Source organism: Macaca thibetana, chromosome 2 (genome assembly GCF_024542745.1).
Source record: "Macaca thibetana thibetana isolate TM-01 chromosome 2, ASM2454274v1, whole genome shotgun sequence".
Taxonomy (NCBI): Eukaryota; Metazoa; Chordata; class Mammalia; order Primates; family Cercopithecidae; genus Macaca; species Macaca thibetana.
In genome coordinates, this window is record NC_065579.1 from 105,939,897 (window position 1) to 105,955,408 (window position 15,512).

General features: G+C 45.0%; 1 protein-coding gene across 3 annotated transcripts in view; it reads left to right on the top strand.

Annotated features, from left to right (window-relative positions):
- RAD54L2 (RAD54 like 2) overlaps positions 1-15,512 on the top strand; it is a 122,117-nt gene that overhangs the window by 86,988 nt on the left and 19,617 nt on the right. For all 3 annotated transcript variants that reach the window (XM_050780669.1, XM_050780668.1, XM_050780670.1), the window contains 11 exons: positions 1,529-1,668; positions 2,476-2,592; positions 2,907-3,133; positions 5,532-5,714; positions 5,859-5,992; positions 7,550-7,746; positions 8,856-9,198; positions 9,835-10,012; positions 11,110-11,361; positions 11,572-11,690; positions 13,443-13,561. In XM_050780669.1, coding sequence (XP_050636626.1) covers positions 1,529-1,668; positions 2,476-2,592; positions 2,907-3,133; positions 5,532-5,714; positions 5,859-5,992; positions 7,550-7,746; positions 8,856-9,198; positions 9,835-10,012; positions 11,110-11,361; positions 11,572-11,690; positions 13,443-13,561 — 2,009 coding nt within the window. The remainder of the gene's footprint in view (positions 1-1,528; positions 1,669-2,475; positions 2,593-2,906; positions 3,134-5,531; positions 5,715-5,858; positions 5,993-7,549; positions 7,747-8,855; positions 9,199-9,834; positions 10,013-11,109; positions 11,362-11,571; positions 11,691-13,442; positions 13,562-15,512) is intronic.

The following is a 15,512-nucleotide window of genomic DNA, read 5'->3' on the forward strand; positions in this document are numbered from 1 at the left end:
GCAGAAAGACTGATTTGGGAAGGAGAATTCTCTCTCCAAAGGAGAAAAGTGTCAAGTGTGTGTCTCCATTAATAGTGAAGGTGCAGCTCAGGATCACTGGACTTGGGCTTTCAGAGGACTGTAGGGAGAATGAGAAAGGCCTTGACCACTGTGGGAGGGTGTTCTACTCTCTGGAGACCCCAGGTGGCAGCCCAAAGATGATAAGGTGCTCTCAGCTGGACTTTCCGGTTTTTCCTCTATTTTTCTTATGTCTCAAAACAAGACTTTACAAGTTGAGTTCTCATCTTCTTAGATGTCAAATTCTAATGGTAGAGGACTGTCTGACCCAAAGCAAGGCTCCTTCTAAGAGCAAAAATGTGAACTTCTTTAACTGTCCAAATCCCCAACAGTTCTTCCTTCTATCAAATAACAATATGTGCCATTGAAAGGAAATGAGTGATATCTTTTTCTCCTTCTGCCTCCACTTAAAAAAGAATAACAATAATGACAACTTGAAATATTACTCTGAGTTTGAAAATAATATAAAATCCCTGTAACCTTAGTTTCTTTTCTTTTTTTTTAATTTCTTTTCTTTCATTTTTTTGAGATAAAGTCTCTCTCTGTTGCCCATGCTGGAGTGCAGTGGCGCAGTCTCGGCTCACTGTAACCCCCACCTCCCGTGTTCTAGCAATTCTTGTGCTTCAGCCTCCTGGGTAGCTGGAACCACAGGTGTCCGCCACCACCCCTGGCTAATTTTTGTATTTGTAGTAGAGACAGGATTTTGCCATGTTGGTTCAACTGGTCTGGAACACCTGGCTTCAAGTGAACTGCCCACCTTCGCCTCCCAAAGTGCTGGGATTTCAGGCATGAGCCACTGTGCCCGGCCAATCCTAGTTTCTTTTCTACATGACAATACTATTATTATTATTTTTTTTCTTGAGATGAAGTCTCACTCTGTCACCCAGGCTGGAGTGCAGTGGTGTAATCTTGGCTCATTGCAACCTCTGCCTCCCAGGTTCAAGCGATTCTCCTGCCTCAGCCTCCTGAGTAGCTGGGACTACAGGTGTGCACCACCACACCTGGCTAATTTTTGTATTTTTAGTAGAGACGGGGTTTTGCCATGTTGACCAGGCTGGGCTCGAACTCCTGACCTCAGGTGATCCACTTGCCTCAGTCTCTAAAGTGCTGGGATTATAGGCGTGAACCACTGCGCCTGGCCAACAACACTATTTTTAATACTGCTTTTCAGCTTCGTGAATCAAATATTACTCTAGTTTATTCTTGATCTGTTATGTGGAGAGATGAGTTGGCAGGGGCATCTGTCAGGGAGTTAAATAATATGGAAAGTATGTTTTTCTAGAGCCATCTGAGCTTGATGTCCTATTTTTTTAATGCTGTTCCTTGCATGGGTGTGGTGAGGCTGATGTGGCTTCTCTTTCTCCTGCCTCAACTCTCTGAGATCAGCAATGGCTATTTCTCTCTTTAGCTTGCCATTACATTGCCCAAATCTTAATTGAACCCAAGTGCTGTCTCTTATGTGAATGTTTAGAAAGCTACTCCGGGAGGATCAATTGGAGCCTGTTACCAAAGCAGCACAGCAAGAAGAGTTGGAAAGAAGGAAGCGCCTGGAGCAGCAGAGGAAAGATTATGCAGCCCCTATTCCTACTGTTCCGCTGGAATTCCTCCCTGGTAAGCAGTGGACATGGCAGGGAAGGCCCTTTGCTTCAGGAGGAAGAAGCCCTAGGTGCACACAGTGGTCAAAAGCAGATCTGGAATAAGATTGTGGCCTCTTGGCTGGGCGCTGTGGCTCACGCCTGTAATCCCAGCACTATGGGAGGCTGAGGCAGACGGATTGCCTGAGGTCAGGAGTTTGAGACCAGTCTGGCCAACATGGTGAAACCCCATCTCTACTAAAAATACAAAAAAAAAAATTCGCCAGGTATGGTGGCGTGCACCTGTAATCCCAGCTACTAATAGGCTGAGGCAGGGGGAATAGCTTGAACCAGGGAGGTGGAGGTTGCAGTGAGCTGAGATTGCGCCACTGTACTTCAACCTAGGCGACAGAGTGAGACTCCATCTCAAAAATAAATACATAAATAAATAAAAATAAAATGATTGTGGCCTCTCAGGAATCCTGTAAAGTCATTCAGCTTCTTGAGAGCACACAATCAGAAGAAAATCATCTAAAAAGCTAAAATGAATAAAAATGTACTCTTTAAATAGGTTTTTATCTAGATTTTTTCTCATAACTTTGGATTTTAATTGCCAAAAGATTGGGACCTTTTCTAGTGGTCAGGTGGATAGCAGGAAGAAAAAACCAGTAGAGAAAGGGAATTTGGAAGGAGGGCTGAGGTTTTTGAGATGGGCTCTGTTTCTCTTCTTGGTGGATACTCCCCAAGAGAGCTATAAAAGAAAAGGGGTGGTGAATTGTTTTGGGAAATATGTTAGAGCCAAATGTGGTCTTGACATCATTCCCTTCCATTTTGCTTTTCCTAGAGGAAATTGCTTTAAGAGCAAGTGATGGTCCCCAACTGCCTCCTCGGGTCTTGGCCCAGGAAGTCATTTGTTTGGACAGTAGCAGTGGCAGTGAGGATGAAAAAAGCAGTCGAGATGGTAAGATGAAACCAGGTGCCTCCCTTTCTCCCGACCTGGTGTTCATGCTGAGATTGACTGTACTTTGAAAAGAGTCCAGTCCTTCCTCATTCAGTTTGGGATGTGGCTTTGACTAATTTCCCTGTGTCTCATTGGTAAATATAAGTTTTTTGCTTGTCTTAACTTGAGCTGAAAGAGAGAAATAGTAAAAGTCAAAATTTTAATAAGTGATGAGAAGTTCTAACTTTAAGTTTCTGTAGTCTTCTGCTCTGACTGTGTGCAGTAAATTATCTTCACTCCCTGGATTTTTGGTTTTGCTTTTTTTGCTGTCTCAGAGGTGATAGAACTGAGCTCTGGAGAGGAGGACACTCTGCATATTGTGGACAGCAGTGAGTCTGTCAGTGAAGACGATGAGGAAGAAGAGAAGGGTGGCACCCATGTCAATGATGTCTTAAACCAGCGTGATGCCCTTGGGCGGGTCCTTGTCAACCTAAACCACCCTCCAGAGGAGGAAAATGTCTTCCTTGCCCCACAGTTGGCACGGGCTGTGAAACCTCATCAGGTACAGCAAACCTTGACTGTTTCTCCTTTTCCTTTTTGTTTCCTTGTTATGAACATTGCCTGCTGGTGGTTATTAGCGTCACAGCCTGTGAAGTACTTGTTTGGTACCAAGAGCAGCTTGTTCAGCTATTGAAAAGACCTGCTACTTCCTTCCAGCAGTTGATGCTTCAGGATTCCTGATGAATAGGAAGGGATGGGGAAAGGGAAGAGACAAGCTTCAGGTTTGCCCTACCCCGTAGAAAGCACTGGATCTCTTGACCTAATAATTTGAGCCTCTTTCTGTGGGATCCCATGACTGAGGTGGTCTCTGGCGAGCAGTGCTTTGATTAGGAAGGTCTGTATCTAGAAGAGATGTGAGAGTCAGAAGATGGAGGGACTTTCTGATAGGAGGGAGTAGAGTAGTTTGTGTTGATCCAGACCCTGGAACCAGGACTGGTGAGTAAAAGTTCCATGAAGACAGACATTGACTCAGTTTACAATTAAGAACTTTTTTTTTTTTTTTTTTTTTTTTCTGAGACAGGGTCTTGCTCTGTTGCTCAGGCTGGAGTGCAGTGGCACAATGTCTGCTCATTGCAGCCTTGACCTCCCTGGCTTAAGTGATCCTCCCTCCTCAGCCTCCCAGGTAGCTGGGATTATAGGCCTATACCACCACACCCAGCTAATTTTTTTTTTTTTTTGTAGAGATGAGGTTTCACCATGTTGCTCAAGCTGATCTTGAATTCCTGAGCTCAAGTGATCCACCCGCCTCAGCCTCCCCAAGTGCTGGGATAACAGGCGTAAGCCATTGTGCCTGGCTGAGAACGTTTTGTTTTTGAGACAGACTCTTGCACTGTTGCCCAGGCTGGAGTGCAGTGATTATGACTCCCTGCAGCCTTCACTTCCTGGGCTCAGGTGATCCTCCAACTCAACCTGAATAACTGGGACTATAGCCTCATGACACCAAGCCCAGCTAATTTTTAATTTTTTTGTAGAGACGAGGTCTCACTGTGTTGCCTAGTCTATTTTTGAACTCCTGAGCTCAAGTGATCCTCCTGCCTTGGCCTCCCAAAGCATTAGGATTACAGGCATGAGCCACCATGCCTGACCTAGTAACTGTATTTTTGTACCCATTAACCAACGTCTCTTCCTTCCCCTCCTCTCCCTTCCCAGCCTCTGGTAATTACCATTCTATTTTCTACTTCCATGAGATTGACTTTTTTAGCTCTCCCACATGAGTGAGAATGTGTGATACTTGTCTTTCTGTGCCTGGCGGGTTTCATTTAACATAATGACCTCCAGTTCCGTCCATGTTGCTGCAAATAACAGGATTTCATTTTTCATGGCTGAATAATATTCCATTGTGCATAGGCACCACATTTTCTTTATCCTTTCTTCCACTGATGGACACTTGCGTTGATTACATATTTTGGCTATTGTGCATAACTCAGCTTAAAAACTCTGCTGCTGTTGTTGTTGTTTTTGAGATGAAGTCTCGCTGTGTAGCCCAGGCTGGAGTGCAGTGGCACAATCTTGGCTCATTGCAATCTCTGCCTCCCAGGCTCAATGATTCTCCTGCCTCAGCCTCCCAAGTAACTGGGATTATAGTTGTGTGCCACTGTACCCGGCTAATCGTTTGTATTTTTAGTAAAGACGGGGTTTCACCATGTTCGCCAGGATGGTCTTGAACTCCCAACCTCAGGTAATCTGCACACCTTGGCCTCCCAAAGGTCTAGGATTACAGACATGAGCCATCGAGCCCAGCCTTAAGAACTCTTTAACAGGCCGGGCGTGGTGGCTCACACCTGTAATCCCAGCACTTTGGGAGGCCGAGGTGGGCAGATCACCAGGGCAGGAGATTGAGACCATCCTGGCCAACATGGTGAAACCCCGTCTGTACTAAGAATACAAAAATTAGGTGGGCATGGTGGTGCATACCTGTAGTCTCAGCTACTCTGGAGGCTGAGGCAGGAGAATTGCTTGAACCTGGGAGATGGGAGGTCGCAGTGAGCTGAGATCGCACCATTGCACTCCAACCTGGGTGACAGAGCGAGACTCTGTCTCAAAAACAAAAACAAAAACAAAAAAAACTACTCCTATGGAATGGGCTGCCTTAAGAGGGTGAGCTTCCCAACGCTGAGGGAAACCAGACTGACTGAAAGATCCTGTCAGGAATTTGACACTACTGATTCATGCATTACATGGGGCATTACACTGTACTAGTGAATGCTTTTCTGTTTTTTCCAAGAGGACTGTCACCAGCAAATAGACCAGTCAAGGTACAGGGAATCTATGGCCATCCACACCTGCTATCTATTATAATGCCTTCTCATTTACTTAATTCTTACTAATTACAAAGTGAGTAAAAACTGGAGCCCTCATCTTTTTGAGCCCCTCTGACATTTGTCTTTGTCCCTTGTCAGATTGGCGGAATCCGGTTCCTTTATGATAACTTGGTGGAATCCCTGGAGAGGTTTAAGACCAGCAGTGGCTTTGGCTGTATTCTGGCCCACAGCATGGGTCTGGGGAAAACTTTGCAAGTGATCTCTTTCGTCGATGTCCTCTTCCGCCACACGCCAGCCAAAACAGTCCTTGCCATTGTGCCGGTAAGAGTTTTTGGGAAGGCACCACTTAAGTCACTCCTCTGAAGAGCTCTGCGTTAATGCCTTTACTGGGCACCAAAAGGCTTGATGAGCTCAGCTCTGAGTTTGTTCCATAAAACTCTCTTTTTGGACTTGGCTTTCTAATAGGTTAATACTCTTCAGAATTGGCTGGCAGAGTTCAACATGTGGCTTCCACCTCCTGAAGCCCTCCCGGCTGACAACAAGCCTGAAGAAGTCCAGCCTCGGTTCTTTAAAGTTCACATCTTGAATGATGAGCACAAGTAGGTGGCCTGCCCTTTCCTCTCTGCCCCTTTCCTTTTAGACTTCTGTCCGGGATCTGATGTTAAGGCAGTCTCTTTGAGTATGTAGCCTGTGCATCCAGATTTGTTTTGGTTTCTTGATGTGTCACTTTCTCTGTTCTTGCTACTCATTTTTTTCTCTACCTAGCTTTTCAGGAAAGCCAGAGTTAAGTAGCCTGAGAAATTTCCTGTGTTCTGCTTTAGGAGGCTTTTATATCTTGAAAAATATGTGGGGATGGTCATATTTTCCCCATGCATATTGTAGTAAAATTCAGCACGAAACAATGGATCTTTCCATTGTCAGATTTTTTTTGTTTGTTTTTTGAGACGGAGTCTTGCTCTTTCACCCAGGCTGGAGTGCAGTGGTGCGATCTCAGTTCACTGCAACCTCCGCCTCCTGGGTTCAAGTGATTCTCCTGCCTCAGCCTCCCGAGTAGCTGGGTTTACAGGCGCCCACCACCATGCCCGGCTAATTTTTGTATTTTTAGTAGAGACAGGGTTTTGCCATGTTAGCCAGGCTGGTCTCGAACTCTTGACCTCAGATGATCCACGCACCTTGTCCTCCCAGAGTATTGGGATTACGGGCGTAAGCCACCGTGCCTGGCCTCTACTGTCTAATTTTTTACTTATTACATTTCACTTTTCTTAAAAACCTAATCATTAGTCACTTCTTTTAGGCACTGGTCTGCAGTTGACCTTTAATGGTACAACTCCCAAAGCTTTGAAAGGTGTAAGCCTTGCTTTGTTTTAGATTTAAATAAAATTATCTATCTATGTATGCCATAAAGTCAACCTGATTTCCAAAAGTCTAAAGCTATTTCTTGGTTCAACAAACCAGCTCTATATGCTAATCTTTCCCCTCATTGGTATGGATAATTGAGAAGGTAGACTTACTGTATTTTTTGCAGAGGGTGCCTTTTGTGATGTTTGGACACACACATAAAAATGAGGAGATGATGAGTTGACCTCAGGTGGTTGCTCTGCTTTCTTAGATTTCAGGACTTTTAGTCCACATGCAATCAATGAAATACAGTGAGGGCTCTGGTGTTTGGAAGTGGAGTGACTTACTGAGGGTCATCTGGTCTCTTCTCTTTCCTCTTTACTGTTTGTGGCTCTTTATTCACTTGAGCCCAGGCAAGTAAACTGCAGAATGTTGCCCTTCCTTCTGTGACCTTGTATTTATCATGGGATTGAAATGCTCCTTCAAATGTTGAGTTGTAGTCATGCGTGAATATCCAAGGGGATTTTCATTTTCTGTTGCCTTATGTAGTTGAATTGCTATGTTTCTTGTTGTTTAACCACCATCAATGATCCATTTCATCCTGAGTGCAATTAGTTTCTCTGAGATGATGGGAGGTCCTTGGGTGGTAGGCTAGCTAGCCCTGTGCTTGCTGCCACATGAAATCTTTGGTAATAAGAAGTTCTGAATGTACATCAACACAGCTTTGATTGTGAGCAATTCTTCCTTGGGAGCAGTGGAAACAATAATTCTTGAGATATAATTCACATCTCACACAATTTTCTCTGTTTACCTTGCAGGACGATGGCATCTCGTGCTAAAGTAATGGCTGATTGGGTGTCAGAGGGTGGGGTGCTACTGATGGGGTACGAGATGTACAGACTCCTCACTCTGAAGAAATCATTTGCCACAGGTAGACCGAAGAAAACCAAGAAACGTTCTCACCCAGTCATCATTGATCTAGATGAGGAAGATCGGCAGCAGGAGTTTCGGAGAGGTGGGCAGCCTATCCCGGGAATACTCTTGTTGGTGTTTCACGAAAAAAGAAATCATGTCTACTAATAGCACCTAGTCAGATGTAAAGGGCATTATTGATGTGAATTGTTATCATGGATCAAAAATCCTGGTTCCCAAGATGAGTAGGATGACTTCCAATGGCTCTTAGAAGGTACTGCTTTCTCTGCCAGCTGTGCAGTTATGGTTAGGCCAGGCCACACACTGGCTTGGGGGAGATTATTCCTCTGTTCGTCTGTCCCTGTTTCTCTCACACAACAGTTGGAATAGTAACCATTTCCTTTACCACTTTCTAGAGATGTTCTGAGAAAGCATGAAGAAAATATAAAGTGTTTAAATCACTAATATAAAGACAAAGTAGTAATACTATTGTTTGTGAATTTATAAAAAAGAATGTATCCCAGTTGCTTTTAGTGAAAACCATTCCTGTCATAGTTCTAATTCTACTCCATCTTCTAAGGGGCCTTTGCTCATTTGCGAAAGAAAGTTTTTAAGGGCTCAGAGGCCATTTCACTTTATAAGTCTCTTCATCTATGAGATTATGTTTGTTTTAGGTTTGCTTCTATGGTAGAGCTGGGATGAATTTGCCATTTAGCAATGACTGGAGAATAACTGCGGGAAGACCCTGTCCTTTAGCTAGCTCTTACCAGCCAGCCTTCAGATGGAGTCAAGACGCTGGCAATGGTGAGAGCCCACTAAAGTGTCTGGATTATTCCCATTGGTTTCATCCAGATGCATTTTTAATCCTAGGCTGGCACTCTGTAAGGTCCCTCTCTCTGCTGCCCAGTTGGTCCAAGCCCTAGGAATGCAAGTCAGTTATACTTTTCACATAAAGAAAAACAAAGTAAGGAAAGGAACAGGGGAAAGGGATATTTATTGCAAGAGTCAACTGCCAGATTAGCGTCATACCAAGTTATACCAGTCATATCCAGGAGCTTGAATGGCTGGCACCCTCTCACCAAGGGGGGCTGACTCTTGCTTCCTGCTTCCTTCATTTCTTCTGTCTCCTCCAGGGTGCACCCCTACTTCTCATATTATTGACTAAGAGCAGGCCCTGTCACCCTCTGACTCCGGATCCTCTTCCCTCCCTAGAGTTTGAGAAGGCTTTATGCCGCCCTGGCCCTGATGTAGTAATCTGTGATGAGGGACACCGCATCAAAAACTGCCAGGCCAGCACCTCACAGGCTCTGAAGAATATCCGCTCTCGCCGCCGGGTGGTGCTGACGGGGTACCCTCTGCAAAACAACCTCATTGAGTACTGGTGCATGGTGGACTTTGTGCGCCCAGACTTCCTTGGCACCCGGCAGGAGTTCAGCAACATGTTTGAACGCCCTATCCTGAACGGGCAATGTATTGACAGCACACCTCAGGACGTCCGCCTCATGCGGTACCGGAGCCATGTCTTGCACAGCCTTCTGGAGGGCTTTGTGCAGAGGTGAGCCATCCTCAGGGTCCTGCTTCCTGAATTTTCAGAGGGCCCTGTTGCCAAGGGCATGCCAAGCCTGTTATATAGGATAGGATGTTGGAGTAGGAGGGCCCCTTCCCTGAGGCAGTAGTAAAACTTTGCTTCCTGTGACAAGCTAGCAGATGGTGGATATCCACTGTTTCAATTCTCTGAAAGTTTGGCCTAGAAGTGCTTCTCTCAAAAGTTATCTTTAAAGGTACTGGAGACACCTCTCTTGCTGAGAGAAGCAAGAAAAAGGTACCATTCTGCTGACTTACTTTAGGCTAGTCTAAAGCAGATCCCTCATTTTTCCTTGTTGAGATGGCATATGGAGCGAAAGCTCAGAGAGGCAGCCCAAATTAAAGTAAGAACCTCAGGTTCCCCTGTCTCTGTCATGCAGTCAGACATGACCTGGGACAGGTCACTCTGCCTCTTAGTGTTAGTTTTCATCCTTAAGGTGAGTTTCTTCTTGCTTGTTGAACCGCTCTGCATTATTGCAAGGCTGCAGTGCATGTTGAGATCCTCAAGAGGGAGGTGTGGTAGGAGTGCAAAAGGCTCTGTTTTTATCTTGCTCTGACCCCTCCTGGCCACACTACCTTGCCATTTCTGATCTGTTTGCCTCCGTAGGAGAGGCCACACTGTGCTGAAGATTCATCTCCCTGCCAAGGAAGAAAATGTGATCCTTGTGCGGCTCTCCAAGATCCAGCGAGATTTGTACACGCAGTTCATGGATCGCTTCCGGGACTGTGGTAGCAGCGGTTGGCTGGGGCTGAACCCCCTTAAGGCATTCTGCGTGTGTTGCAAGGTGCATTGGGGCCTCAGGAAAGATTGAGATGGGTACTAAGGATACACATGGTCCCAAGGGAGTTACTTCTACTGAGAGTCTTCAATAAAGGAAGAATAAAGTGAGAAGGGGCCACCTCAGTTCACTGCACTGGAGGTTTGGGGGCTCTAAGGAGAGAGGTGCTGGTTGTGTACCACATAACTCCTGGGGGTGCCATTCACACAGTGTAATATAACTGATGCTTCCTGCAGTGTGCAACTCAGCTGCACAACTTGTTATACCAAGGGGGATAATGGAAAAATACTGTGGGGCAGTGTTTTTGACTGCTAGCATAATCAGAATTCAAGAGATATATAGCTTAGACAAGTTATTAGGGATACCTTCCGTTGGATTCCATACTAATCATATTGAGATTGCTTTCATTCTTTTGTTGAGGGACCTGTTTCATTGACCTTGTACCTCTACCTCTGGTTACTCTTTAGCAGACCTGTTAGGTATTATTCTTAATTGGCCACTGCTTTGATAAGTCAGCAGAAGGTATGTGTCTGAGCTTAGGAGGGGTTTCCAAATATTTCTTTTATAGCCACAGTGCTGAGTCAAGGCCAGGAAACTAAGGCAAACATGTTCTGTGATGATGCTTTGGTGTCACTGCATCCTTCCTTCTTCCTTTCCTCTCTTCTCCTGGGAGTTCTCAACTCTTGCTAGGAATACTCCCTGAAATGATATGTGATTGATCTACTATAAGTCAGATACATTTTTGTCTATAGTTTTATACAGTAGCAGACTGTAGTCACACGGTGAAACTGGAACATTCTTACTCTTATTTGAATAAGAATGTCAAAAAGGCTTGTGACAGCTTTTTTGATTATGTAGCAAACATACTTACTGGTATGGCTCCTGGTATGAATGCTCCCATTCATGTGTCATGGTGACCAGAACTGGCAATGAAAACAAATATGCAGGCTCTTTGGCTGTGAAGGGCTCTGACTTTAATTTTTGGTGTGACAGTGTTTACTGTGGGACGTGTGTGTTTGAGTAAGTATGTGTTTCCAGACTTCCTGGGACACCCTTGCATTGTTCTTTGTCCTGTGTCCCCTCTCCCTTTCCTTGAACCTCAGATCTGGAATCACCCTGATGTGCTGTATGAAGCCCTTCAGAAGGAGAGCTTGGCCAATGAGCAGGACCTAGATGTGGAAGAACTTGGCTCTGCGGGGACCAGTACCCGCTGTCCACCACAGGGAACAAAAGGCAAGGGGGAGGATAGCCCCTTGGCTTCCTCAGTGGGAGAGGCAACCAATAGCAAGTTCCTACAGGGCGTTGGCTTCAACCCTTTCCAGGAGCGAGGCAACAACATCGTCACATATGAATGGGTAAGTCAGACAGATCCTTCAGGAACCATAAACTATTGCTGAGAAGGGGTGGTGCAAGTCCTGCGTGGGGAAAGGGTAGGGATGCACGGCTAGGGTCTCTTTATGGAATTACAAAGGTGGCCAATGAGCTGCTGCCTTGGAAGGAAAGAATTTTATTTCTAGTGATCTGACCTTGCACCTGCTCCAAGCTGCCTTGTTTCTCTCTTGCAGGCCAAGGACCTTCTGACTAATTACCAGACTGGAGTCTTAGAAAACTCTCCCAAGATGGTACTGCTTTTCCACCTGATTGAGGAAAGTGTGAAGCTTGGGGACAAGATCCTTGTGTTTAGGTAGGATGAGAAACTTCCAGTTGAGGCTGTGTGTCTGTGGTAAAGAATGACAAAACCACCACAGAACAAGACCAAGGCCACCGCCCCCCAACAAGTGCTTATTGTGAGGACCTTCTTGCATGTTGTCTGTCTCTTGGAGTTTATTTCATTGCCCAATTTGATTTCTCCACAGAGAACAATTTAGAACCCTAGGTTAGCATTGGAGTCTAATCTTTCAAATTCTGGCCTGTTTTTGTTTACTTTGAGAGCTAAGGATAGTTTTTACATTTTTAAAGGGTTATAAAAAACGTACAAAGAATATGCAGCAGAGACTCTATGTGGCCAAGAAAGCCTAAAATATTTGCTGTGTGTCCTTTTACGGAAAATGTTTGCTGACCGTTGGTTTAATCTTCTGTCCCTCCCTAACCTTTTATTTTCGGTTTTAAGCTTTGTCTGTAAAGCCAAATAAGTGATGTAGTTTGCTCCAAGTTATATTCTCAGTCTGGCTAGAGCTTTGAGTCTCATTAAGACTTGACTCCCCAGGAAAATGAAGTTGATTGCTTCTCCTCCTTTATAATCTGACCAGATTATGCTCCAAGAAGAACCAAGTGGCAGGAGCCTGGCTCAGGAGCCTCAGAGTGAGGGCTTCCACATGTGACACACTTTGAGAGGACAGCAGTGATTCTAGCTTGGGGAGAGCCTAGTGTTGATTTTATGGATCACTTCTAAGGACACTGGCTCTCATGATATCTTGGAAGCAGTTGAGTGATTTTGTCTCTCTAGTAAAACCCATAATCATATCTGATGTATATTCATGCAGTGGTAGTGTTTAATGCTAAATGCTATTTGTTACTCTGCATTGAGCTAAACCCCAGAAACTTTCAACTGTGGAAGTGAAGAATGAAGAGAGTATTTTTTCAGTGTGGTGGTAGTCATAAGTATGTGGATGACTCTGCTCCCATTATGTGCTAGGAAGGATACCCTTGGTTGTTCTTGGTAGAGTTACCTCTTTCTTTTTCTTTTTCTTTTTTTTTTTTTTTTTGAGATGGAGTTTCACTCTTCTTGCCCAGGCTGGAGTGCAGTAGCGCGATCTTGGCTCACTGCATCTTCCACCTCCCAGGTTCATACGATTCTCCTGCTTCAGCCTCCTAAGTAACTGGGACTACAGGCACGTGCCACCATGCCAGGCTAATTATTTTTGGATTTTTAGTAGAGATGGGGTTTCATCATGTTGGCCAGATTGGCCTTGAACTCTTGACCTCAGGTAATCCGCCCACCTTGGCCTCCCAAGTGCTGGGATTACAGGCGTGAGCCACTGTGCTGAACCTAGAGTTACCTCTTTTTTTTTTTTTCCTTTTTTCTGAGACAGAGTTTCACTCTTGTTGCCCAGGCTGGAGTGCAACGGTGTGATCCTGCACTGCAACCTCCGCCTCCCAGGTTCAAGTGATTCTCCTGCCTCAGCCTCCCAAATAGCTAGGATTACAGGCGTGTGCCACCACACCCAGCTAATTTTTGTATTTTTAGTAGAGATGGGGTTTTGCCATGTTGGCCAGGCTGGTCTTGAACTCCTGACCTCAAGTGATCCACCTGCCTTGGCCTCCCAAAGTGCTGGGATTATAAGCTTGAGCCACTGTGCCCAGCCTAGAGTTACCTCTTACTAGTGCTAGGTTCTGGAGCTCCCATTGTCAGAAAGTTGTACAAGAGTATGAACCTATTGGGAACAATGTTCCCTCAATTCTGGGAGCCATCTGAACAAAATGTTTTCCATTTCAGCCAGAGCCTTTCCACCTTGGCTCTCATCGAGGAATTCCTTGGAAAACGAGAAGTACCCTGTCCACCTGGTGCCGAGGGGCAAGGAGCACAGAAGTGGGTTCGAAACATTAGCTACTTCCGTGAGTTCATTGTTGCGTTGTTCTTGAAGCCTTGGCAAGGTCTGCTTAAGGGTTTCCTTTCCTTCTCTCTCTTTTCTTTTTCTCCACTCCATCAAATGCATAGGAATATTTGTGATTAGCCAAGGAGCAGGGGAATAATAAGAGCCAGTCGTTGCATACAGGGTACTGTACTAGGGGCTGGGGGATTGAGAGAGATGGGAGAGTATAGAGAAATAGAAGGCATAGGCCTTCTCTTCATCTGAGATATGACAATTCAAGAACAATTGAGTGCCCTAACTGGGGTTCTAAGGAGGATAGAATCACTCTGGTGAGGATGATTGGCCAAGGTGTCTCAAAAATGGGGAGGATTTGAATATACAGGGCTATTGTTGCCTGAGGATCATTCCAGGCTGAAAGATCAGAGTGAACACAAGCCTAGATCATGCATTCTCTGTGGGGGAGGTAATACTTTAAAGGGCTGAACTTTTTTTTTTGAGCAGAGGGTGGAAATCTTAACTTTTAAAATGTGTAAGTCACAGATATACATACAGTACATAAACAGATATACAGTATATCTGTGGTATTAAATTTCATGGAGGACATAGTGTCATTGGGGAAAAAAAATCATTCCTTAGTGGGGTGGTAATGAAAAAAAAGTTGAGAAATACAGACCTCAGCACTGCTGACATTTGGGCCAGATAATTCTTTGTTTTAAGGGGCTGTCCTGTATATTATAGGACATTTAGTAGCATCCGTGGTTTCTACTCACTAGATGGCAGTAGTGACAACCAAAATATCTCCAGACATTGCCAGATGTCCTGTGGGGAGTGGGAGTGTGGAGAAATCGCCCTCATTCCACTGCCCTAATGGAAGGATTTAGAGAGCTGGAAGTTCAGGGAGTAGCAGGAAGACCCCCAGCACAATGTGTGACTCAGAGCTTGCCCTATAACTCAGTGGTGAGCTGTGCTTGGAAACTGTTGGAACTCAGGTTGGAAAGGTAGGTTTGGGTCCTGACATAGAACCCCAGTACCAAGCAATTAAACTGTTGCTACCTACAACAGTAGTAATTCAGTTTTCCAGGTGGTATTTCATGCCCTTAGTTTTGCTGTTTACTCAAGATGGTAAGTGTTACCCTTACTATTTATGTTTCTTAACTGAAGTTTTTTTTTTTTTTTTTTTTTTTTTTTTTTTGGGAGACAAAGTCTCACTCTGTTGCCAGGCTGGAGTGCAGTGGCACGATCTCAGCTCATTGCAGCCTCCGTCTCCCAGATTCAAGCGACTCTCCTGCCTCAGCCTCCCAAGTACTGGGACTACAGGCGCAGGCCACCACGCCCAGCTAATTTTTGTATTTTTAGTAGAGACGGGGTTTCACCATGTTGGCCAGGATGGTCTCGTGATCTGCACACCTTGGCCTCCCAAAGTGCTGGGATTACAGGCATGAGCCACTGCATCCGGCCCTAAAGGCTATTTTTTCTCCCTCTTTTGAGCTTCCCACCTTTCATTCATGTGTTTCATCCTACTGTTCCAGATGTATTTCCTTTATGTCTCCTTACAGCAAGTTCTTAGCCTCAGGAGCTTGTTAAAAATGCAGATTCCTAGTGGAGGAACATAATCCATATCAAAACACAAACTCTTAGTCCTTCTGCACTCACCAGGACTCACAAGACTGAGGCAGAGAGGTCACCTTGAGCCAGTATTTTCCAAATTCCCTAGGTGATTACTATACACTCTGAAGTCTAGGATTCTTGGCTTTAGAATTGACCTAAGAACTAAAGGGGAGAAATGTAGTTTATAATCCATGGTGCACCTGAGAATCACCTGGGGATATTTTCAAATTGTAGATGCCTGGGCCTTACTTACTGTAGGCCCATGATATGTCCGAGGGGTGAGATCTGAGCACTGTTGTGTTTCTGTTTGTTTTGCTCTTTAAAAGACATTGCCCAGTGATTTTGCTGTGTATCCTTGCTCTAAT